The 25883-nt window shown below is 42.2% G+C and overlaps 2 protein-coding genes across 25 annotated transcripts in view; one reads left to right on the top strand and one right to left on the bottom strand.

The window, feature by feature from the left end:
* Positions 1-11102, top strand: part of LOC139101239 (uncharacterized) — a 212343-nt gene extending 201241 nt beyond the window's left edge. For 6 of the 7 annotated variants that reach the window (XM_070654273.1, XM_070654270.1, XM_070654274.1 and 3 more), the window contains 4 exons: positions 2402-2547; positions 5283-5555; positions 8857-9081; positions 9416-11102. In XM_070654273.1, the coding sequence (XP_070510374.1) occupies positions 2402-2547; positions 5283-5555; positions 8857-9081; positions 9416-9531 (760 nt within the window). In that variant the 3' untranslated portion in view covers positions 9532-11102. The remainder of the gene's footprint in view (positions 1-2401; positions 2548-5282; positions 5556-8856; positions 9082-9415) is intronic. The other variant, XM_070654272.1, reaches the window with a different exon arrangement.
* Positions 11103-14580: 3478 nt separating this feature from the next.
* The window catches only part of Dnc (phosphodiesterase dunce), a 302183-nt gene continuing 290880 nt past the window's right edge, over positions 14581-25883 (bottom strand). For all 18 annotated transcript variants that reach the window (XM_070654253.1, XM_070654256.1, XM_070654257.1 and 15 more), the window contains 5 exons: positions 24846-24939; positions 23474-23703; positions 19549-19812; positions 19212-19311; positions 14581-19014 (listed from right to left, as the gene is read on the bottom strand). In XM_070654253.1, the coding sequence (XP_070510354.1) occupies positions 18206-19014; positions 19212-19311; positions 19549-19812; positions 23474-23703; positions 24846-24939 (1497 nt within the window). In that variant the 3' untranslated portion in view covers positions 14581-18205. The remainder of the gene's footprint in view (positions 19015-19211; positions 19312-19548; positions 19813-23473; positions 23704-24845; positions 24940-25883) is intronic.

Raw genomic sequence — 25883 nt, 5'->3', positions numbered from 1 at the left:
TTGCTTATTCGATTGCATAGTGATTGAGTATCGTTAACTGTCGATATTTGGTCAAGATATTGTAGTATTTTCGTCTATAGCATCCCGCGTGATATATATGTCGCTTTATCTTTTTCCGCAACAATTCGATCCTGTTACTTTAATCGTTCGGTGAGACAAACACGTTCGAAAATCACGCTTTTTCGTTTTTTTTTTCTCTCTAACGAAATTTTCAATATCTATAATATGAATTTATTTTTTCTTCTTTCCCATCGATTATTTCAATACTTTGAAACGACACTCGCTAAGTGAAAATGATAAAGCACGCTCGTAATCGTTTCCTTCTTCACGTTTTTAACTCTTTCGCGCGAAGTAATTTCTTTATTCGCACGCTTTTATATTTTTTAATTTATCTTCTCTATCGCTCGCTAGTTACTGACCCCTCGCAACGTCTTTCGTACTTCAGAGTCACGCCACGCACGAGCTGTTTAACGTCCCCGTCTTCCGATATATTTACATACACGCTTTTACACATGGGCTACTGATATCGGCGAGGGTGGCCGGCGGTCGGCGGATCGCATCGTATCGTGATTCGCCCGGAAAACTGACATCGATCAATCATGTCGCAGACGAGTGTCGGTTTCCACGAAGCCTCCCTCTGACGTTCGTCACGTTTTATTACAATGCTTTTATATGCCCAAATGCGCACGCATCACGGCCACGGAATATTTTTTTTTTCCCCGCAAAAAGACCACGCTCGCGCCTGCGAATCGCGGCTCGCGACGAATAATGAAATTTTGACGTTACGGGCATGCACCCTTCCACCGTGGAAAAAATAACGTAATGCTCGGCGGTCTAAAAGCGCAGTTAAATATTTAAGGAGAATTGTAATTCCGTGCCGCGTGTTGTACAATTTACCTATTTTTCCTCATCGGCACCGAAATAGCGGCTTGAAACTTTTAACGCTCTGACCTGATTCCTTCCAGCGAGCAACTTCGGTGCGGATTAGCGCTAACCAGTATCTCCGTCTTGAAAAATGCACGTTGTTATTTTAATAATCCCCGAGAATAGATCTCCGCGCGCGTCTCACGTGACAACTGGATTTAAAAGCGACTTAAACGGAAATAAAATCGCAGACACGATAATGCAGACGTACCGCGAATAAAATTTCGCGGTTTAAATTTTATTGCGGTTATACACTCGTTATTTATGACATGTTAAGCTAGACGACGCGATTCGTAAAAGCCACAGTTGCGGGCTTCGAGCATGATTATCGAAAACCTCCGCTGACTCATGACGCACGAATTCGTTCGAGCTCTCGTAATAGCTCGCTTTAATAGAAAGCGGATCGGCGCCATGTGAAATAAGGAGACCGTCGTGTTTTCTCTTTAAAGTGATTACGCGATAATTCTCCACTGTGCCGTCAAGCTTATATCCCGCGCTCCGAGAGAGGGGCACATTTGTTCTTTCTTGCGTCGCCTCCGCGGTCCACGACAAACGCCGGAACAAGCGCAATTAAATTGAATCCGGCAAAAAATTCACCCGTAATGCCGCCCGCGAAATCCCCGGACGCGATCGCGGAAACTAGTTTCGCGAGAGGCGAGCCATCGAGAAGTAATATAAACTTTATATCCCTCTTCACGGGCGGAGAACTCGTAAGACAAATATATGTCGAGATCGTCGTTTCCGGTTCGCGCGACGGCTTACGACGGGACGTGGCGCTCCACCGAGTTACAATGTAAACGTATATACGCCGAGGTTTATACAGATATGAACTTATACGCGGCGGTGTTTACGCGCTCGTACATATGTGTACGTACGTATAGGCGCGCGCGTGGACCCGAGCAGTCAGCTTTTCAGATTCCGCAATAAAGGCGAGCCTGTCATAAAAGAATTGCGTTAAACTTAACGTTCGACCGTTAAGAAAGGTCCTGATAAAATAAAATCTTAATCCTGCATGGGGAAGAGATTTAGGGTGGTCTTTCCCTTCTTTTTCTTTTTTTTTTTTTTTTTTTTTTTTTCTCTCTCTCCGATCCCGACCGTCGCTGCCATTCCGAGTAGAAAGGGACCCCGTCCGCCCATCTCCTTGAGATCAACCTTAACGGTTCGCTGGACCGACTATTAAGCGTATCTCGTCCAGCCTAATCCTTTCAGATCTAAATTTTTATTTGCTCGCGGGCGACTTTATTTTTACAGCCTAAAGGGACGAGCTAAATAGGTTTATTCACGTCTGCCTTTTCTTCGGCGATCTCTTCCTTATAATCTCGATGAGCTATTCGATTAAAATAATCTCGGTTGTACAAAATTTTTACTCTATCGCAAATTTGTACAACTTTTCCTTTCGCTTTGGAAGTTGAGCTTGTTTCGCGACCTCGTTTTTTCAGTCTTTCAATATCTAACGCTTTTGTACGTTCCTTTTCAGTAAGAACGGATACGTATGCATCATGTTCCATAGGAGGGACGAGCACGTAATAGAGATGCAGCTGTCGGAATGGGGCCAGCAGCCCGACGACATATGCAACTCGAGCACGTTCAACTCGCACACGATGCCGTACACGACGTTCATCAGTAAGTAAATTCTGATCTCCTAATCGAATTACGCATTGTCGTCGCAATATCACGTCGCAGCAGTAAAGTAACTAATTGGGCTTTAATGCGGGGTGTCAACTTTCCGAGCCCGGCAAATGTAATATACGCAAATTTGATTACGCTTAACAGTGCTCAGTTGACGGATTGTGTTATATGTTTGTTACTGCAGTTTCAATTAACGCAGTTAAACGCGGCCGGTCCAACCGTTAATGCGCCCTGACATTTTTGCTTTGTCGGTATTACAACCGTAATTAATCGAGGGCAAATTAATTTGCCAATATTCCAATGAGGCGACTCGCAAATTAACTTGCAGTTTCTTTTGGGATGTTATCAAAGAGCAACTTTTTTTCTTTTTCCCCCCGTCCCCTTTTCTTCTTTCTCCCACCTTCCCCTTTCTTTTCCCCTCTCTTCTTAAAACGAGTCAACTAGCGCTATCGTTCGATTAATATTTGCGGCTTCTTAATTTTCCATTTGCTCCGATGTCGCTTTCGCTCTGACGCGAATGCTGAAAGCGAGTTAAAGTGCAGAGTAAAAAAATAAAATAAAATAAAATAAAATAAAAGAAAAAGAAAAGAAAAAGGAGAACGTGTCCGTGGACGTAAAAATTCTTCGCGATCCGCGAGAGATCCATTACCGCGAAAGGCAGCCGATATAACGAGATCGTAAAATATATATGCCCATTTCTTTCTTGCCGTAAGCCAAGATTAAGTAGATTGGAAATTCGACCGCGCCCGCGTTGCGGCCGGAAACCGGAATCAGAAACGTTTGCTCGGAGGTGATTTCCGGGGACTCGCGCCGGCCTCCCGGTGCTTTGGTGCCAATTCAACCCCGATGAGGTTCCCCGTTTTTCTTTCGATTCATTGCCCGCGTCTCCCGGTTTGTCTCGATCTTATCGAGTTACTCCGACGGGAGATAAGCGAATCGAGGGGGATTCGTGCGTAAAATGAAGATAGTACTTACGTTTCCCTCGAAATGATTATAAATGTCCCGCTGTTGTTTTAAATAAACCGCTCGACGTGCCGCTTTAGTGCTAATTCGTGCCAATGCGTTAATTTTATTTAAGAGATATTTCTTATCCGGATAATTGTATTTTATCGGGAAGAATACGTTACGCTGTGCCTTTTGCAGGCGGTGTATACCGAAACTCGCGCGAGCTTTGCTGACTCGCCGTATTCTCCGCTCGGAGTTTCCGAATAAAACGTAATTCGCGGTCTAACGAAAGAGCGCTCTATTTAGTTTCTAAAGCCAATTCCGGGCAATCGATCCGTGAGTCCGGCGACGTCGGGGTGTACGCGGTCTCACGAACGATTCTCTCAAACGCACGGCGCACTATCCGCTCGCCCGTGATTTGTCTCGACCTTACGGTCTCTACCCTGGTCCTGGACATGTAAATTCACGTGCACTTCCGAGACCCGACCCGCGTATACAAAGTATCCGAAATCCCCGCGCTTTCTGCTTCATCGGCGGATTCCGTCGGACAATTCGGAGCCGGTTTCACTCCTGTAAAAGCTCGACGGGAAGTCCCTTCCCCGGCGACTCGACTTAAAAATATTTTTGTAACTAATTCCGAATCTGGGGAGTCCTTCGAAGTGAAAAAGAGTAAATTTGAAATTAAACGGGGAAATAAAGTTTTCGTTGCCCGGCTCCTGCCGCGAGAACTGTTTCACGAAATTTCCCAGAACCCTCAATGCTATAGTTCAGAGATGATTGATGCCTCGACATTATTGCGAGGGATAAATCTACCTCAAATCTGTCCAAGAATCTGTATGTGAAAGGTACTTCGAAAGGAGAAGGGGGGAAGGCTTCTCTGCGCCATGTACCCGATGATGGAAAGTGCCTATGTACTAGAGAATCGCGCGGGCGCCGTTCGGCGAGAAGTTCGCAAATGGCGGAGTTTAACAATCAATTCGCGAGGCGCCGGTTTATGAGCGCATAAAGGATCATATGCCGGATCCGTCGTAAAGTCTCTCGTAGAGTCGGCTTCGCCTTTCAGTTTCTCCTTAGCCCGATTCTGGCAACGGTTGACGAAGAGCGGTGCCGTTCCGTCGCGCTGCCGATGCGGAATTTATCGCGCCGACATTCAGCACTCGTCTTCTCTTTTGTGTTGCGGCACACACTCTCGGATGTTACCGCGTGCTCGCCTTACCGGCGCGTATTACTTTCGTATGAAAGTAGCATTTCGCCGTTCTTTCTCTACGTGTAACCAGACCGTTTTTGTACATCTATTTTATCTCTTAATTTAAAAAAATGTGTAATTTTAATCGTTTTCATCGCGGGTGGCGTATCCCTTAGTTCTTTACCTAATTTTAAAATAATGGGTTTTCACCTTAACGCGGATCGTGTTGCGTTAATTTCCTGCAGGAACGAGGCGGAACGCGCTTTCACGTTAGCGTGTGCGGTACGCGCCGACTGCGTGTCGATCACGTATCAAATTGCTCGGCTAAAAGTTACACCGCAATGTAAGCAGCGATCGCCTGTCGCTTGTCACCGGTGGGAGGGGGAGAAAGGGGGGTTTGCGCAAAAAGTTAATGGCGGTTACTTTGCGCGTCACAAAATTTATGGACAGTCTGTTTGTCCTGTCGCTCTATTTGCGGGTTACTCCGATCAATTGTCGTTAAAGCCGATGAAACGCGTGGCGGCCATTCGGAATCGCCACGTCGGTATCTAATTAAGAATGCGCGACGCACGGAAATTGATAATCTCTGCGTTTACAGCGTCCGACCCGATGACCAGGCAGTGCCCCAATCTCGGCCGTTACGAGATCGTATCGTTGTTTCGGCCGCCGAACGCCGACAGCGTCGACAGTATGATGGCCGCTGACAACGAGCAAAGCGTTGCTAACGCAGCGGAGGTGCAAGACGTGAGAGTGCCCTCGACGGCATTCCCGAGCCAGTGCCACCACGGCAGTGTACGTAGATTGGACATCGGTTGCAGGACACCCGATCGCATGGAGTTCGCCACGTCTTGCAGCGACGAGGCGCTATCCGGTAAGAATTACCCCTCCGTCCACCGCACACATCTACTCGTAAACGCGTCATTTTAGTTTTACAATACTCTCTGAAGTGTCTGGAAACGATGGCGCGCGTAAAATCCAACGGCGAATAAAATTTTATTATTTATATAACTCTGTTACGTAGACCACAAAAAAAGAAAAAAGGAAAAAAAACAAAAAAAAAAATAACCAGACGAAATCTTCTCAATCTTAAATGAAATGGTAATCTTATCGTATAAGCGAAAAATGAGAATATTCCTTCTGTTCTAAAAATAATTCTTAATCTCTCGAATTAATTTGGCAATATCAGATGTATTTATAGTTCAGTTCAGCGACGTACGTTCGTATGACGTTTGTGTGCCGCGAAGATTCTTTTCGCTACCCGCGCGATTTCGCTTAACCGAGGGAAGTTAATCAAAGAGATCTCCGATAAGCGGACAAGAAGTTCTCATCCACAACAGATGACGAGCTCTGAAAGCGCTCGTAAACTTCGACAGACTCTCGACGTGTAACGTGGGTCGGCATGGTTAATGAGCAGTTGTCGTTATCGTCGTCTCTGAATCTTTTTCGGCTCTACCTATTTGCGGTTCCATAAATAACGATGAATTCTTAAAGACAAGCTCGCGAAGACAATAGTGAGCGGTTTGAAAAAGTCGAGGCAGTCGTCGCCGTTCATTGTTTTCGACGTATTCGGAGAAGCTTCCTTCGTGGTTCAGCGGCATGGTAGTGTTCACTGTTCAGGATTTAAGATAGAGAGAGAGAGAGAGAGAAGGTCGGGAAAGAGAAGACCCGACACGGGCTGGAGCACGTCCGCCCAGAACATCTTATCGGATTACCCGCACCTCCCTCTCGTCTCTTATCTTAGTTCGCGCAAAGTTATCACAAGTGGTGATAGTTAGTTTGCGGGAAGGCAGCGGGCGTCACGGTTACCGAAGTATAGCGTTTGCTTACAGGCCGCGGTAACTTCGCGCACTTCGTTTGACTCTATACATAAAAATTGACACGTCGGTGGCCGTTTTTTTCGCCGCGCTTCTTCTGTACCTCGGGCCGTCTGACTACTTGGCGACTCGTACCACTGCGCGAGTCTCGCGCGAGGCCGTGGACTTTTCTCCAGCGCGTCGCACGAACTCAATTAATAATAAATTATATGCATCGAGCGTTACTATTACAGAGATCCATTAATTTTGACATATATATATATTCATTTATGCATTCACACACAATCGATCAAAATAACCCGATTGCATGTATCAGGTTCGCCTGTTATAGCTTGTCTATATATCAACGTCAGCGTAAGCTGCGCGTTCAGACAGCAACGGTAACAATAACAAAGTGATCCCGAAGTAATTTAGGTGCGATTCCCACATTAGCTGGATCGCTGGAAAGATAGAAGGTGGATTAAGTTCCTCGTGAAGTAAGCGATACGGATGCGCGCGGGGGCCGACGTCACTTTGTAATCCGCGAGAACGTTGATACGTTACAGAGCTCTCGGTGCGCAGCACGCGAGAGAAGAGCTTTCGCAGTCAGGAATTATTTCAGCGGCGCGAGTTACCGGGACATGTTGACACAACCGAGGATTTAGGCACTCGAGACCCAACACCTCGCGGCTGTCGACACGGGATTGTATTCCAAGATTTAGATACCAACGACGACGAAGACGAGAACAGCGCCGATGAGAACGGCGGAATGGCCATTAAGACTTCATATAAACAGCTCGGTTCGCGGCTCTTCAAGCGACGTAGGGCATCGCGGCTTCCCGGGTACGATCGTTAATCGCGTGGCACCACCGAAGGTCCCCCCTTCGTCCGCGTCGGAATCAGAATCGCTCGTCAGGCGGGAAAACGATGGGGAACACGTGCTCTACTTTCGCGGACTTTCTTGATTAATTATGCATCCTAATCTCGGAATTTCCGACGAATTTACAACCGCGAGCCTTTGTTCCCCGGCGATGATTCACATTTAGAATCCGCGTGCGTTCGCGTTTTCCAAACCGGCGCCCGGCCGCGAAAGTTTACGGGCGCGAGGTAAGATAAACCGTTTTACCAGCTCGGAGAATAAAGTCGCTCGATCACTTTAATATCTATCGGATCGTTTCATCGGATCAGGGGTACTATGATCGATCGTTAATTTTTTTTCCCAGGCCACCGTGCACGCGCGCCCAGGTGAACGGCAGGTTGAAAAAAGAAAAAAAAAGAAAAAAAAAAAAAAGAAATTCTACATTTATTCTGATACATCAACGTCACGCTTAACGCGTTTAGTTTTTACCGATGATAGGTGCCACTGCCCGTTGTCGTCGAACACGATCCGCGGTTTCGCGTTTCCTCTTTACGCGAAGTCACGAGCTGTCGAGCGACCGCAGTAAATTCTCATCTTACTATCTCGCAAGTACGATCGGGTATCGTCGCTCGAAACGTCACTGATATCGATGTGTCGGAAGGATTTACGGCCCTCGTTTATTCCTCTTCCGTTCTCGCGTGCATTGTTACGGCCGGAAGGCGGAGGAGCAAGTGCCGTAAAAATGATGACATAAAAGTACCTTCCCTCGAACGATCAAATCGCATTTTTTTTTTCTTTTTCTTTTTTTTTTTATCCCACCTTTCATTGGTCACGTTAATTGAATGGTTGAGGGATTACGGTTATCTCGTCCACGAGCCAGTGAAATTATGAAAATTTACGAGCGATAAATTCAATAGCGTACGTTCTGACGAAATAATTCATTTTCGTGATTAATAATTCAAAGTAGGACACTAATGTAACTCGGTAACTCGTGGCCGGCGCGGTTTGATATTTTCGTTTCACAGACTCTTTCGTGATACGCGGCAATTTTCCAAATAGCACCGTGCAACTTCTCGATGCGCCAACTATTTTCTTCTCTCGTAATATTAGCAACGCAAGTAGAACGTTCTTTTCAGAGTCGAAGGAACAAATTCGAGCAACAACGAAGATAACGCCGAAGTCTCATTAACGAGTTGATGGCCTTTTTCCATCCACTCCGTCAAATTTTCTCCGTGTGGCTTAGCATGTTATTGTCGACGGTCTTTTAAACCGTCTTTAAAAAAAAAAGAATAGAAAAAAAGAAAAAGAAAAAAAACTTTTCCTATATATATCGTGGGCGCAAAGTTACGGCGTCCATAATCTTGCTCTGCTTCCGCAGTACTTTAAGAAATCGAGAAGTTTAATGCAACTTCGCGCTCGCGACGGTTTTTAGCGCGACGTCTATAACTCGCGGAACAACACGCTGCCATTTTCTCTCCTCTCTTATCCTCCTGTTTTTTTTTTTTTTATCTCGCTCATAGCCGATGCTGTCTCGCTTCCAGAGTACTTATGCCACGGAACTTGGGTGGAGAACGACACCGCTTACTTGGTGGCTAGCACCGACATCGGGCGTTACTGCCTCGTTTACAGCGCGTCTGCCGCGACGACAGGAAGTCGTGAACTCTCGGTGACGGGCCATCTCGCTTCCTGTCCGAGAGCCTCTCATCGCTATCCAGTCTCGTGGCAGGTGAACCTCACGTCCTACGGTGAGCATTGTTAATTCCGGACGCGACTCCACCGCTCGCCGCAGTTTCGCTCAATGTTATCCCATATATTATATATATATTATATATATACTCCAATTTAATCGTATTTTTACCCTTCCTTCAATTATGATTATTAAATAACACCGTGATTACGCGTCCACGTTCGGTAAGCAAAATTTTCCTCGATTTAACAAGGTTGATTTGAAAATATCTTGTTTACCGAGCTCTCTCGACGAGGTCGAGTTATCGATTCGGTGAATCCGACGTGTTCCTCTCTCCCTCTTCGTGTCTCATTCTTATGTTTTATTAAGGTAAATCAATTGCGTGCTTCCAGCTCAATGCGGCGACGTTTCATCGGGGACCACGTGGGCGCTACGGATGTCCCTCGGGTGCTCTCTCCTTCACATCGTTCTCTCCGGCGCACTTCTCGCCAGATACGTCGTGAGGTGATGCCACTGAGCCGAGATGCGCCACGTACCGGTGGCTCTATAGTTGAAAGAACAAAAACTTTTATTACGAAAATTGAATCTGTGGTGATTACACATGACATTCTGATACGGTGAGGTAAACTAAATAATCAATCTTAGAACTTAAGTGAGCGCGAGCGTGTGGATGGTGACACAAAGGATGGTTAAAAGTGATTAAGAAAAATTAAAGAGACAAGTCGGAAACGGGTAAGGTATATATATATATATAAATATATATACATATATACATATAGAGATGCGTGTGCAGCCTCGCGAATGTGGCAGAGCCGAGTGTGGAAGCGAGGCTTTACGAATATACATAAAAATCGATGCGTTCACGAAAAGCTGCACAAGTTTCGCTACGAGAGAGAGGTCAGTCGAAATAACGTTATTATCGAGGAAACGATCAAAACTCATTACCTTATTGCAAAAGGAAAAAGACTAAAAAGAAAAAAAAGGAACAAAAAAAAAAATAAAAAGATATGATACGTAAATTTTTAATTAAAAGATTCTTTCACCGTATTGTTAGCGTAATTAAAAAGAAAAAAGCGTTTTCATTGCACGTTTTTATAAGCAACAGCCTCGAAATTATTATTTAATTATTATATTTAACTGCAATTGCAGGACGAAAAAGCGAGTCGTGTTTATCACTCCCGAGTGAACGTCGTTTGCGCCTTCGCATATCGTGGGATATTTTTTACATTTCTCTCGTATAAAAAGATCGAAGCGAGAACGTAATGTATTGCACGGCGTATGTCTTCGTACGTAGAGTTGGCGTGGATTTGCGTTACTGTATAACGGAGTACGTTTGCCTTTGAAGACGTGAAGTAAACCCAACGACGACGGCTTATTGAGTTTCGCGAAAAGAGAGCCGCTGGTTCCGCGAGGCCGTGACCAGAAATAACGGGCGACGCGGGTTCGGGTTATATTTTTGTGGTTTTATCCGTTACAGACAAATGTCTCGTTACAAAGCATGCAAATTACATACGTTATATCACGTTAGTTCGCGCGGATGTCCATTTGTACATCTCGCGATCGCGATCCTCAATTATATTCGAGTCCACGATTATTTTATCCCTTCGATTTTGCGTTACAGCAGCTGAGCATCGACGAATTCTTTGAGTGTGTGCTTATACACATAAACTTTCCCCATAATAAAGTGTTCCTCATGAACTGTTAAACACTATTTCGTTCGATAACGGGCAATTTTTTTTTTTTACGCTCCCACTAGTCGTCGCGCGAGATGATGTAATAATAAAAGAAAATAATAAGGGTGCTGGGGCCAATATTATACGAAGTGAGTGTTGTTCATAGATTGAAAGGGAATAAAAGCGAGAGAAAGAAAGCGAGATTGAGAGAAAGGAAGTACGAACGGATGGGAGAATGTGAGAACGAGAGAAAGTGAGAGAAAGAAAGAAGTGATAAATCTATAACTACATAAAAGTAGCTCCCGCAGCCACTGCCACATTCGCCGGACGCGTTCGACGCTTCTAAGTGCGACGAGCGATACATGTACTTAGGGAGGAATAAAAAAAAAAAGAAAAAGAAAAAAAACTGCCACGTCCAACCTGTAATTATACGCATTTCTGTTAAAAGCTTCGTGGCACGAATCGCTCTTTGGCGTGAAGCAGCCGCTGTAAAAAGAAAAGAACCGTACGAACGATTATTACTGTAATTATTACTACTATCGCTGTTAGTACGATAAGGGCAGAAGAACGGACGGGAAATACGGACTCTTTGCTCCTAAAGAATTCCTCGCTTTCTTTTGTACACCCCTCGCGCGGAAGAGATATTTATCGAAAGGGAGCGTTTAGCCTGTAAGCACTCTGTAAAAATTACACCGATCCGCCATTGAACTTTAATCCTCGTGCGATGAATGTGAAGCCGATGCTTGCTACACGCCGGCGGGAGTTTTCCGTGAAATAATCGAAAAATCTCGCTCGTGCAAATCCTACTTTAACTGTCGTAATATGAGACGAAAATGTACTTGCAGCGCAAGGATTTGAGATGGAAACAGTTTGAGGTAAACAATGAAATGTTACTGCCACCGACCATTTTCTCCTGTGCAAAAAAAAAAGGAAAAAGAAAAAAAAAATAATATGAATCTGTTTAAATCGAGGTAACGACGTAATGAAGGTAAATTTTTGAATTCGAAACGTTGAACGAGTGTTCGATTGATTTTCAAGAATTCAATTTAATCTCTTTTATTCCCTCCAATACGATTCTTTGATACTAATCGAAATATAAGATAAGAAAAGAAGTGCAATTTGAAAATAATATTATTCAATTCAATTATCAAATGATCGTACGACGAGATCATTACAATACGACATATCGGTAACGAGAGAGAAAATAGGCAGTAGATTAGGCTGCATGCGGTATAATAATAAATAATATTCAGGTTTCTTCCGTAAAATTCAACCATAATTTTTTGCGGATAGCTTGACATAATCTTCGACGAAATCTGAAATTAGCAAAATAGATTTTCTAATTGTTACGCGATTTTTCAGAAATAGTAATCTAACAAAGGCACAACTCTTGTAGCGTTATCGCAATGAATCTTTTGAGAAATTACATGTTTGATTTTATATGCATCGGATTTTGTTACACATATTTTAAATCGTTAAGAGTTATTGTATAAAATAAAAAGAAAAAAAAAAACGAAGAAGAAGAAAGAATTACGAAACGGCGATAGTGCGATCGTTTGATACGATCCTCTAACAAAAACCAACTTGTCGACAAAATATACATATTTTTTATCCGAAGTATTTTACTTAAAGGCTCTCTGGTCGCAAGACGAAGAGCGAAAACGGTATTCAACTGCGTATTAATCGATTATTATACATATATTCGGGCAGTTAGATATACGCAAATAAATATATTAATATATTACGCGACAATTCAATGTTGGCTATAAATTGTACACTATTAGATAAATCGAATAAAATATAGGAAAGACGAGATGACGACGATCGAAAAAGTAGTACTCGATCAGCGTTCGATTCCTTCACATTTAATTCTCCGTTCATGATATGTCACGTTAAAGTATTTCTACATTCCTTTTCTTACACTTATTTGTAATTATATTTTTAATATGACAAAACCCTTTCTGCCGTCAATAATGGTCTACGATTACTCTGACTTTGATTATGTATATGATATTTTAAAGAAATCCGAGACTTTACGACGTAGCTTTGCCGATATCAATAACTGCGAGCTATATGTCTTTTGCCGGCCACGATTTAAATTGCATTCCAGAGTCGAAGGCTGCAGAAAATTATTTGTACATATTAGGCTTTAAAGGGATCGAATATACATATATATAGTGATAAATGCGATTGAGCGTATTCTCGCATCGCGTACACGAAAAAGTATTTGCTGTAAAAATGAAGAGACGATGGAGGAAAGATTAGAAAAGAAGCGTGCCGGCGATGAATTCAATTTTATAATAGTGATCGCAAGAGTGTAGATTTCAGGGTATTTATATCGAAGGTTACATAGTTATACAAATATACAGAAATATTTAAAGATAAATTATATTGTGAAAAAAAAAAAAAAATATATATATATACTATGTTTTTATTGTTGTGAAGAGTTAACCGATGCGACCGGCGTCAGTCGCGTCGACGAGATTAAGCTCCGTTCTTGTAAAATAATCCACGTAGGTGCACCCGCAATCGCTATTAAGTTACCTTCGTCACCGTGTAATAATTCGCATCGAAGTAGCTGGTTTTTGAACTTCCAAATCAAATGCGTAGAATGTGTCGCAGGAGCTATCGGATAACTTTGCATTTACTTCCTTTGCGTTTTTCTTACTTTACATTTACGAGCACGATAAGGTTTGAGAGCGATTTTTATCGAACGACGACAGGCAAAATGTACAATACACTTGAGAGGATAATCTCGATATCATCCGGCGCACGAGGGCTAACTAAGTGGCGGATATTCTAAGCGGTTAAATAATCCAAATGTTTATAACGTAACGTGGGAGGACCTTCTCTCTTCCCGCTCTCCTTATACAGTGTAATCGAACACGCGCACACGTCACTACCTGTAGGGCACGACACAACGACTAATTACCGTCTTAAGTCTTAGCAAATTACTCGATAATTTTAATCGATTTTATTTTAATATTTTTTTGTAAACGACGTGGAGATCAAACCCGACGTAACGCCGCTGTAACTAATGTACGAATTGTGTAATGTACGAACGTGTGCGTCGAATCGAAACTTGATGAATTCTTCCTATCGGCGTTTCGTTTTCGATTCGGAACACTCAGGTATACTCGTCGGGAGAAATTCGGCCGATTTTGCGAGAAGAATTTTATTTATCGGAACAGATTCGAATTTTCCATCGGAGGCTGTGTTGTCACGCGATTCGAAGCGTTCCGATTATCTGGAATAACGAGACGATAGACTAAAAGTAATCGCACGATGTAAAGGCTCCCCGACACATTTCACTGAGAAACATTCCGCGTATGTAAGCGTGCGATGGAATTATCAAATAGGAAAGAAAGAAAAAAAAGAAAAAAAAAAATTAAAGATTGCGGCGACAACTTATAAAACTATTGTATGTATTATTAATAGGAAGAAAGAACCTACGAACAGTCGACGGAGAATATTCTGCACCGTAACACGCGCGATCTGATGGTACTACTACTCTAAAAATTCATCACGCTTGAAAGCTATCGAGAATCTATACATAACTGAGTGTTTTACTATTGGATTACAATATTACCTATTAATGTAAATGATACCTATTAATGTAAATGGTTTTTCATTATTACATTATTATATTATAGATGTTATACTTAATAATATATTTACAAATAATTAAGACGACTCTGTGGTTTTAATTTTACCTCATTATCTGCCGCTTTTTCTTTATATTTAAAAAATCAATCGTCTTACACAGTTCGTTTTGTAAGTTTTTTTTTTTTTGTAAATTTTCTTTTGTAGATCTTTTAATGTCTAGAACTGAAGGGTGGTTTGTTGGTCAGTTGAATGGATTGAAGAAGAAGATATGGTCACGATTTCCGACAATAAATATGTTTTATTACACATATATCTCGTACGACGATTACACGATATTAATACATTCATTTAACTGTCCAGCAATCAAACAGGTATTTTTATTGTTCTCTCCCCAATACATCATCGTTATCAATCTATTACTATTAAATATTACACATCTCACTGAATCATCACGATTTATTAAACTTATAAACCATTATTGGATCGTCAAATCTAGTATACTTTTCTTCTTTGGCTTTTATTCTTCTTTTATTTTTAAACAAGCGATCTTTTTTTTTTTTTTTTTGGCAAATTGTCGCTGGAGCTGCGAAATGTCCATCGCTAATACACATAATCTGTCAGTTGTCCGTTAAAAATTTTAAAACAAATAAATAAATGCCTTAAAAGTGTAACAAATCACGATGATCCAATAAGATTTGTATGACAAATTGTATTTTGTGGCGTTTCTTTGTTTTTTTTTCTTTATTTTTTTGTACCTGCGCACGAACTCGCGAGATCCATCGAGACAAGCGACAAGAAAAAACGGTACGGAAAGAACGAGTGCGTTTTCGCTTTTCCATGCCAAAAATACAATTAAAGACGCATTCGCACTAAATAATAAAAAAAAAAAAATTCGCCGTCTAATCGAATACTTTCGTCAAGTTTCAAACTCGACGTCAGTGCAGAGGTACACTTACCGTCAGGAATGGCGTTCGTGGTGCTGCGAAAACGGCTGGCATACGTGATCTTGGCGTGGGGTGCGTCAAAACTCACACGAAGCACGTGCGTAGATGTGTCGCGGAGTACCGGTCATAGAGGACTGAGGGAGAACGTGGCCTGCTACACCTCCCCGCGCTCGGCGGCCGAGAGTGGGGGAAGTCACGTACGCCAGCCGCCGTCGCCGCTCGCCGCAGCAAATGCCATATCTGCTTTTCAATGTACATCGCTGATAACACTTGATCACCTTTCCCTGCCTTCTTTTTTCTTTTCCCTCCGTCACTTTTTTTTCCACACACAACATCGCCCCGACGGCTGAAGCAAACGCGATCTGAATTATATCCGTTCGCACAGCGAGTGTTATCGTTTAACATTAATTAATAAATCAGTATCTTTCTTATCACGCTTATCATTATTATTACTGTTAATGTTATGATCATTATCATTATTATTAATATTTATTATTATAACCTCGTTGCTTACGCCCTAAAAACTTCGTTAAGTTAACTCTCCCGTCTCAACTTAACAATGTAATCGCGGACTCTCGTGAACCTTAAAAGTTTGTCTTACGTGCTAAAGCTTGGTGGCCAGCACCAAAACACTCACTAGATCATTACCTACAACACACATAGAGATTTTGCTTTCTCCAGTAGTATTTTTTTCCATTTTTTATTTTTTTTCTGTTTTTGTTATGCGATTTAATTTCTCTTAACGTAATTAAGAAATGTACGATTACGTGAGCCCGAGCTACCGGTCGCTTACGCACGTTCACAATCATACTCGAATTTTTCCTACTTCGCGCAGTCGATGGCAAGCTTACGACTTAGAATAATAGTGAAACATTAATTTTGTTTTTCTTTAGGCTGATTCTCGATACACTCGCCCATCGGTAGCAAATAACGCTTCGTTTCCCTGATATTATCGAGGCGCGAAATTGTCGCCATTGCACCAATACGAACGACCACTCCGCTTTCTTTTTTTTTTTTTTCCCCCTCGGAAATTAAAAGACCTTTATGCAACCCGTCTAAGTCTAAGAGAAGAAGAAAATTATTATTATTTTTATTTTTTTTTCTTGCGACAACTTGTAACATTAAAAAACACAGCGGTGAGCATTCGGCGTTTATCAGCGCGCGTTCTAAGTCCGTTTGGATCGCGATCGCGGCATGAACGTCGAACGAACTTGCAAATTTGAGCGATTTATGGACATCCGTGGTGAAGACACTTCTCCCTCTGACATTTCACGCGAAATTCCAGGATGATGCATTTACCGTCGCTGGATATTCGTCGTCAGAAGACGTATTGGTGAACGGCACGCTCGGCATCGACTTAACAATCACTTATTTTACTCTTTGGTTAAAAACATTTATCGATATATATCCTCGCTCGCATTGTATTGTACGTATTAAACTTGTGTTTTTGTGCGCGTGTGTAGACGTGTATGTATGGTATGTATGTATGTATGTATTCGGGTGTATGTTACGTGTATTTCTGTGTGTGTTGTATATATCGCAAGAAAGCGTCTCGCGGCTCTAATAATCAATTTTAATACAGACTTAAAAGACCAGCTTTCGACATAGTTATGTATTAAAATTAATTACACTCTTATCTCGATGCTCTCCATTCTGCTGCTCGGTGCTCTCCCGTCGATCGCATGATATGGGAAAAAGAAGCGGGCCTCGCTCCTTCCGCTTAAATCATACAGACGGCGGGTAATACTTTATGTGTTTGCTCTAGCGTTTCTTTTATAGACACGCGGCTACTTTTTTTGGATTCTTGTTTTTCAATTACGAACAATTCATTTACGAACTTGTCTATGTCTACAAAGCGAACATGACAAAATCTTACGATTAAAGACAGGTATCCCTTTTTATATCGATAATAGAATAGGTGATTAAACCGACTTCGAATTAACCGTTGAAGAACTAAAAGAGTGAATGCGTCTAACTGCAACTGAGTATCCTTCTGTTTAATTGCCTTCCATTATCTATCGCTCTTCGACATAGCGTTGTAATTCGGATAACGTATCCTATAATTAAGTTCGCTCCGATTCCACATCGCGGATATAATTTTGAATATCAACTATTGGCGAAATATTTCAGTCATTCGCAAAATTAAATTACAAAAATGTAACGCATACTTCCTCCGTATACAAGTACAAGTTTCAAACGTGGCTTACGTGTCAACAATTTTCGCGCGGCGCTCAAAATGCCCAAGAAGAAGACAGAGACATCGATCTGCTCGAAAGTATCGCTAATACGCATCACTTGAATCCATAATATATCGTACACTGTTGATATGTTGTTGAGGATCCTGCAAGTCTTGGAAGAGAGGTTCCCTCCAGCCTTCGACGGCGACGTAATAACAGTAAACCAATTGTAATGACGATCGGTGAAAATTACATCATTGTGCGCCAATCGCCATTGTCCTCGGTGTCTGTGCGTGTGTAAATGAAAAGAAAAGAAACATCTTGCCACCCATTCGATATAGCAAACATGCAGCTATAGCTTTCATTTGCGCAGGTACTTTGTGAAGAGAGATTCGCCCCTCCCGCTTGATAGTATTTAATGAGACGAAACGTGGAGACGAAACTTGTAACGACGACGACCTTGACGGTGACAACGATAAAAGACGTGCAACTTCGTCCGCGTCGCTCGTGTCGGTCCAGCCGAAACGTGGCGATCGTAAAGCGTCTTGGCACTTCGCGAACCATAACTCCGTCGTCGCCGGGACGTTGTCCTTTGCCACCCGGCCGAGATGGCACCCGTTATCTCAATCGCCGCCCTCCCTCGTGGTCCAGCCGATGTGGCATAGGTCGATAAAAAAGGACCAGCGACTAGGCGCGGCTAGGTGCGAATGTCACTGACGCACTCGCCACCAACTCTGTTGTACCTTTTCATGGAGCTTCCTGCAAATACCGGCGAGCCTCCGTCACATTCCAGCCTCCGTAGCATTCTCCTCCGTCTCACCGCCCGGGTCCTCGCTGGAGAACTCGCCGCCGCCGCCACCGTCGCCGTCTCCCGTGTCGCCACCCTCTACAGCCTCGCTGGTTTCGTCGCCTTCCTCCAACGTTACTTGAAAATGTATCCTATCTTGCTGTTGCTGACTCTCGTTCGTCGTTGGTTGCGGCTGCTCGTCGGACGGCGGTGACGGCGGTATCATCGACTGGTACCAATCGCGGTTCTCCTCGAGGGTGTCCAAGATTTCTTGTGCGTCCGGATGCACCAGATCCGCCCAAGTTTCCCAGAGCGGGTGCACGATGTAATCGATGAAGCCAACTTGCGACTTCTCGATCGTCGCGCTGTGCCGATCGCACATCGGACTGATATCCATGTTCTGCTCTCGCTCGCGATCGCCTTGCAAAAAGAACTCTTCCATCAGTAAGCCCACCCATCGTCGATAAAGCGCCAACGGTTTCGTCGGATTAGACAAGTCGGCACAGTGCACCAGATTTTCCAATACTTGGATACGATCGGTGTAGTTGTCGAGCAACAAAACGCCGGAACCAGCGACCTTCTTCGTCTCCACCATGGTTTTCAAATCGGCTAGCAGCGACATATGCTTCGACATGTCCGTCGAGAGTACCATGTCGATGACCATCTTCCGCAGCGTCTGCCGCTGCTTCTTCGTCATATTCACGAATATGTCGCAGCCTTCGTTCTGCAGAAGCTTGAACGCGACCGCCAAGTGATGATTCTCCAGTACCGACTCGTCGTTATACATCAACGCGAGTTCGGAGCCTGAACGGGACAAGAAAAATATCACGTTATTAACTTCGTCGTTGTGAAAACAATAGATATAACGACCACGACCGCAGATACTTAAATTTCTTTTTCTTTCTTTTTTCGATAAGATAAATATAGCATTCGACAACATGAGTATTTACAGATTAATACACGCAAAACAGAAAGTTTGATAATAACGTGCCGATACTTACTTGAGTTAATGAGGAACTGATTTGTGAGTCCAGGATGATCTACATCGTGGATGGAAGCCGCGAATAACGCAGCGGTAATCTCTAACGGTGTGAACACGGACTGCAATGTAACAAGAAAAAAAAAAAAAATTACGTTAGTATATAAAGGAAAAAACATATATCTTACAATTTTTTTCCATTTTAATTTTTCTTTTATAAGTATTTTATACTCTCATCAACGACACTTGTAAAGCTCTTATCATTTAAACGAGCAGCTTAGTTTCAGACTCGTAAAAAAAAAATAAATAAATAGGAGAAAAGTAGTACAAGCAAAAGTACACACGTATCGCGTACGTACCTCGAGTGCGGGCGTGTTGAGCAGAGTGTGAGTAGATTGCGTCACATCAGCTGCGTGGAGACTATTGTGGAAAGGATTATCCTTCACGTAATGATCCTCTAAAGTCATCATAAAGGTAACGAAGGTCTTGGGTGGTATCGCCAGTGATTTGAGCAGATCTCGACTCTGGAAGGCCGTGTACGCCACGCATGTGAGGGGCCGATTGTTGCTGAGCTCGCCTATCCTGAATATGTCGATACCCCACTTGTCGATGTCCGAGAGCAACTGCGAATAATATAAAACATATTAACGATACGCGTAAGACCGGCATCGTGGACGGCGAACGAAAACGTTTCGCCTCGAAGCGATATCAAGAAGGCAATTTATTACGGTTATTATTCAATTATTATATCGCGACGTAGATATAAATTATGAGCGTGAACGCGCCTTGTTAAACGAAAGAACATGATGCGTCTTCGGGTATACAGATAGCGGAGGTCCTGCGTTATCGCTGAAAGGTCACACTCGACGCTGATTATTCATGGACATCGCGCTCTCGTATATTATATGCGTGACGGCGAGAACGATAAAAAAAAAAAAAGAACGAAGCAAGCGATTTAGATTGAAAAAGACGTTGGCTGCATCATACAGACTATATAGATATCGTTAAACTGATTTTTATTATTACAGCTACAACGTCACGACTGGTTTTGACCGTCTGGTCACCGGCAGTCTCGTTTCCCGACCGAGAGCGAAAGGCGTCATCCCGGACACCAGGCGCAGCATCCACGGCGACATTGAGGTGACATTCTGGCGAATTGAATCACCGTTGCGTGGGCGTAAAAATGGGTCTCTAATCTCGGATAGTCTGCAGAATCGCGTAGTCATTTAAGGACACGTCGTCTGCGTCGCAGTTTAGTTTGACGAATGTATTTCGCCAAACGGTCTCTCCGCGAGAGAAATCTAATTAATATGGAGAATAGCGTCGGTTCCTTCCACCTTTTCATTAAGAAAATCTACCTCAATTTGCATAATGAAAAGATGGCCTTTCACCGCTTACTTTCCCAGCCGTGAGATTTCTAAGAATATACGAGGAATGTTGAAGTTATTCCTCCCCGAAGTGTCGCTACGCCGCCCGGCTTTAATTGCAGATTATATTTCTTTAATACAAAAATAGCAAATAAAGTTTTATATACGCGATAAACGCGAGACGGGGAGAGCCTTGAAACATTCCTCGAGTCTCGTTTCAGGTCACCGCGTATGACGCTGACGTCTCAATATCACGTTCCCGAAGCCGCCGAAAATCAGTTTCTCTCTCGCGTCTGTGAAAAAGATGCGCGCCGCTAATCAGCAAAGCTATTCAGGTTATCGAAATCGCGCAACCTCGGCCTAAATGCTTCTGTTTGCACCGGTTAAAATACAACCAACCTTGTAATCGGCGTAATCGCATGCCGCAGAATAAACGTTTTGTTTTGTAAAAAAAAAAAAAAAAAAAAAATTATATCGCTGCCCGCGCGCGCCAACTGTCACGTATTCGGTAAGAGATAAGCGCGCAAGCAAAAAGAAAAAAAAAACATACACGCAAGATATACGTGATTCGGGAAAGTGGTCCAGCGTGGATTCAGCGTAAGAGCGTAAGATAATTAATTAAAAATTCCCCGGCATATAAAACAATTGAAATTCTTCAAGGTCTATCATTCCGCGTAAAGCGAAGTGAGTAATAAACTTTCACATTATGTTTACGTTTATTGGAGTTTTAACTCGCCAGACTAATTAACCCTTGCTGCTCCACGACCGGCACTAGGCTGACATTAAAAACAAATCGTTATTCTTCGTTATTACCCAGCAAATTCCTTAATAATCTCAATAATCCAGAGAGAGAGAAATGGTATTTACCTCAGGGATTTTCTACATAATGAACAAGCTTGGAGTTCAGCATTTGAATTTTCTCTCACGGTCGCGTATATGACGTGCATGAGTGCAAATTTAAAATATATTGCGACAAGCATCGGTTGCTTTTTTTTTTTTTTTTTTTTTTTTTTATTATTATTATAGAGACGAGAATGTGCGAAAGTTCGGCGAATATCAACAGCTGATGCAGACTCTGCGTTAAATGATGCAGCGTAAGCTTCGCGTGAAACATTTTAATTGCCGATTGCGCAGCTCGCGTTTTCCTAATCTCTTTAATCCCCAAGTTTAAATATAATCCGGTCTAATCACTTCTTCTTTCTCCTTCCCCTTTATCTTGCATTGTGTTGCTTTTTCGTCTCGCTCTGTGGCTACGCTATTTGTGCAATAAAATTGGAAATATTCCAGATAAAAGTCCGGTTCGCGTAGATGACGACGCGTGTAGGATGACGTTTTGGGGATTTTCCGAAACCGAATCCATATGGTGTAACGCCGTGATGCAGCACGAGAGATGCTCACATCTCTGACGGAGATGAAAGCCAGAAACATCGCGGAATTTTCGAACGCAGTGGAATTCATGTCAATATCGGGTGCGGATCAAAAAAAAAAAAAAAAAAAGAAAAAAAAAGAAAACGAAATGAACAATAAACACGATCATCGTCGAGGTCGCCGTGTATAAATTCACTTAACGCAAACTTTTCATGGAAAATCGGAAATGAGAATTTTTTCTATGAAATATAAACGTTTAAACTTGGACGTTACAAAAATGTCTATCCGGTTGGGGAAAAAAAAATTGATAAAATTAATTTTTAATTTGTACACGAGCAATGTTCCGCGCGATGTCGACCAATTAAAATGTTTTACGAAGCTAATCCCTTTTGAAATTAATTAGACATCGATAAAGACGATTACAACTTCATCTCTAATGCAAAAAGATGGCACGTGTAATCGGTTACGAATATATTCCGATACCAAATCTCGATCGTGAGACCTTTCGAAAAACAGATTGTTAATAATTACATATTGCATGATTTTAATACGATTAGTGAATGATTATTATAAATTCTCTTATAGAAAATTTATTTTTTACCTCGTAACTAAATAAAGCTTTTGCAATTATCAAGCTAATTACGAACCAGTAACCATATTAAAACCTCATAATTATCGCAGTAATCGCATTAAAGTCATGCAATATATACTTATCAACTTACCATCAACATGTAATCATTTTGTTTTTTTTTAATTTTTTTTTTATTCCATTATTATATAATATAATCGATGTGTAACGCGGATTACACGTGTCGCTCTCTCGTTAGGCTGAGATTAATAATTGTACAGTCAAATAAATCTCTTCTATTGGTGCTCGTAACCAGTTTAACAACGTTGGTGTTCTAGTACATAAATTCTATCGAAATACCACGCATATGCTTTGACATTTGGTAAAGATCGCTCGCAATTGATTTAGATGAAACTTTAATTGGTAACGCGAAACGCGATGCACGTTAACTATTTATCGTTTCAATTTTAGATCCCCGTAAATTATCTTGCGGAAACGTCTGCTTTAAATAAAAGTATAATATAATCACGTTGCAAACAATCTCGGACAAATAAAATCTCTTTCTTTCTTTCTCTCTCTCTCTCTCTCTCCCAATTTTTCTCTTTTCCTTTCTTCTCGTCCTCCCTTTTGCTTTCCCGTTTTTTAATTATTTTTTATTTTTTATCGTTTTAAACAGAATTCAAGATAAAGGCATAACGTTGCGTTAAATTGCTGCGTAATTACTTTTCAACATAACCACGATATTGTTCTCGTGCAATGAGTATTTTCACAGCAATTAACTAAATTTCTTTTTTTTTTTCTTCTTCTTCTTTTTTTCTTTTTTGTATTTTTGCAAAACAACGCGACGCGACTCGTTTATATCTCTCGGCTTTTGGGATTTTCGATTCGGGGAACCCCGCCGCTGTGACGCTATGTAGTATACGAGTCACCCATTATTCTGAGAGCGTAACCCCGCGAAATGTTAAAGGTCAAAGGTTTTACCTTGCCGAGCTCCTCCTCGTGTGGCGTTTCCACCCCGTGGAGCGGCACACGTTCCCCGGTGAAACTGTTGGTGTGTGTCAACGGCCGTTTTACACCACTGATATGCGACATGGCGGCAGGACCCCTTTGTGCGCGGTCCTTCTTCTTCGCCGCCCGTGCGTCCGCACTACCAGCTGCGGCAACCGCATCCTCGATTCGCAAAGACGGCAAATCTAGCTCCTGCTGCTTGTCTGTGGAAAAAAAAAAAAGGCGACGTGAGCAAACATACTTGATTAATTGATCGACGCTGACATCTGTAGAATAAAATAAAAACTCTGTTTTATAATAAATGATACAATATATAATTAAAGTACGTCGTGTGCGGAAATACTGTATGCAGATTTTGTTATTTAAGCATGACGATTTAACTGTATATATATATTTTTTTTTTATATATATTTAATAATATTATAATGCACGGTGTGTAATCTGGTAAAAAGTAATAAAATTTTATTTCAATCATCATATGCAGACTTATTCTTTGCACTTTGCATTATTAAAATGACAATGCACTATGTTGCGTTTTACAGATTAATGACGCTCGCTTATCACGTAATGTTTATAATCTGATAATGTTAAAAGAATCATTGGTCGATTTAGAAACAAGATTATACAATGGAACGATCGTGTTCGACGAAAGCACGATCTTTCAATTTCCTTTCGCGCCAGGTCGCTACAATTAAAAAAAAAAAATTAAAAAAAAAAGAAAAAAAAAGAATTCGCCCACCGTCGACCTTCGATAACCTTATTTCGGTCAAGCAAAACTTGTTAGGAAACTACGTAACGAAATTGACGCCTCGTAAATGAATTTCGCCGGAAAGCCGCAAGATTAAAATTACTCTGTTAAAAGCCGTACACATAGAACCAATTTTCAATGCAAGCGCGGCGTCGAGAAATCATATTTTTATAAATACATAATTTTTTTTCTTCTTTTTACTTTTTTTTTTTTTTACTGAAAGCCGTCGAATACAAAAGAATGAAATGCGATTCCTCGCCGATTATAAACTTTGCAATCACAACCGACCGTTCGGACAAAGCGAGAACCAGAATGAATGGTAACGGCAATACCGGCTACGGTCTTTCAAGGGCTTTTAATGCGTAAGAGCGCTGTTTTTATTGCGCCCATAAACTTGCTTCCGGCGGTGACCTCGTTAGACGCAGTTTCGCGAATTTACTTTCCTTCGTTTTCTACGGGAGCTCGCGAAAACGCAATCTTTTTCTGGAACAGGAGCGGGAACACACGTCAATTCCTATTCTTTACGCGAACTTCCAATTTGCGCCGCTTTACTCTTATTGTAATATCGAAAAGGAAAAGAATCGCAGCTTAACTTACCAAGGAAGGTGCTGCAGATGTATTCCGAGATCTGGTTCCCAGACTTGGACGACTCCGAGAAATGCGACAACTCCTTGTTCAGCATTCTCTTGAACTGTAACGAAAAGAAAGAAGAAAAGCCGATGATTAGTAGGGCAATTGGCTAAAGTAATTACAGCCGCAATACACGGCTTGTGTTCCGCGAATCGATAATTTATTACGGCGACAATAAAACATTTAAAATTGCATTTATAAATGAGGCGATAAAATAATTTTCCGTCCCCAATGCGAGACGTTTTACGTCTATAAAAATCTAAATGATTTTATGCGACTCAGTGAGCGCTGTGACGTTAAATTATTTGAAAAGGCGACGGTGTTTGTTACCGTATTCTTTCCAACTAAAACGACATCAAATATACATTTGCTAAGACGACAAAAAAAAGAAAAAAAAAAAGATCTATTTTCCTTGATCTCGGATCGGGAAAACGGTGAAGACCGACCCCGGAAGCATGGAGAAGAAGCGAAGAGAACCGTGCCAAAGGAGAAATCCAGATTACAAATATATATACGAGGAGAACCGATGAATCCTCTCTCACGATCCCTTCTATTCTCATGCGTGATTCGCGACTCTTATCTCGTCGCGAATATTTACGCCATTCATACGTGCATCACCCGTCGAAACGACGCGAGGAACACGCGCGCCGTGGAATCTCGCGCACAACGGGGCAAACAAAGCCGGCCCCATCATTTGCGCTTCCCGCTCTTATCAGCACTATCGCCGGCGTACATCATCTTTACACATCCGCGCGACGAACGGGGTGCGAGCTCACCAGGTCGGTAGATAAATGCGAATACATGTGTGCAAACATATATACTTGCCGCGCGAACTGCAGAGTAACGACCTAATCGGGATCCGGATTATTAGATAATTTCCGTCGCGCGGAGTACGCGCCGAATCGAGCACCCTTTCGCGGTCGCGACGAATTTCGGCGTTCACCCCACGTTCGATCGTTGATCCCATCTCGTTGACTCGACTCACGCCCGAGCGAGAAATTCGCG

The sequence above is a fragment of the Cardiocondyla obscurior genome, linkage group LG03, assembly GCF_019399895.1.
Source record: "Cardiocondyla obscurior isolate alpha-2009 linkage group LG03, Cobs3.1, whole genome shotgun sequence".
NCBI classification, from domain to species: domain Eukaryota; kingdom Metazoa; phylum Arthropoda; class Insecta; order Hymenoptera; family Formicidae; genus Cardiocondyla; species Cardiocondyla obscurior.
The sequence above is the reverse complement of the archived record's forward strand: the minus strand, read 5'-3'. Positions and strand labels throughout refer to the sequence as shown.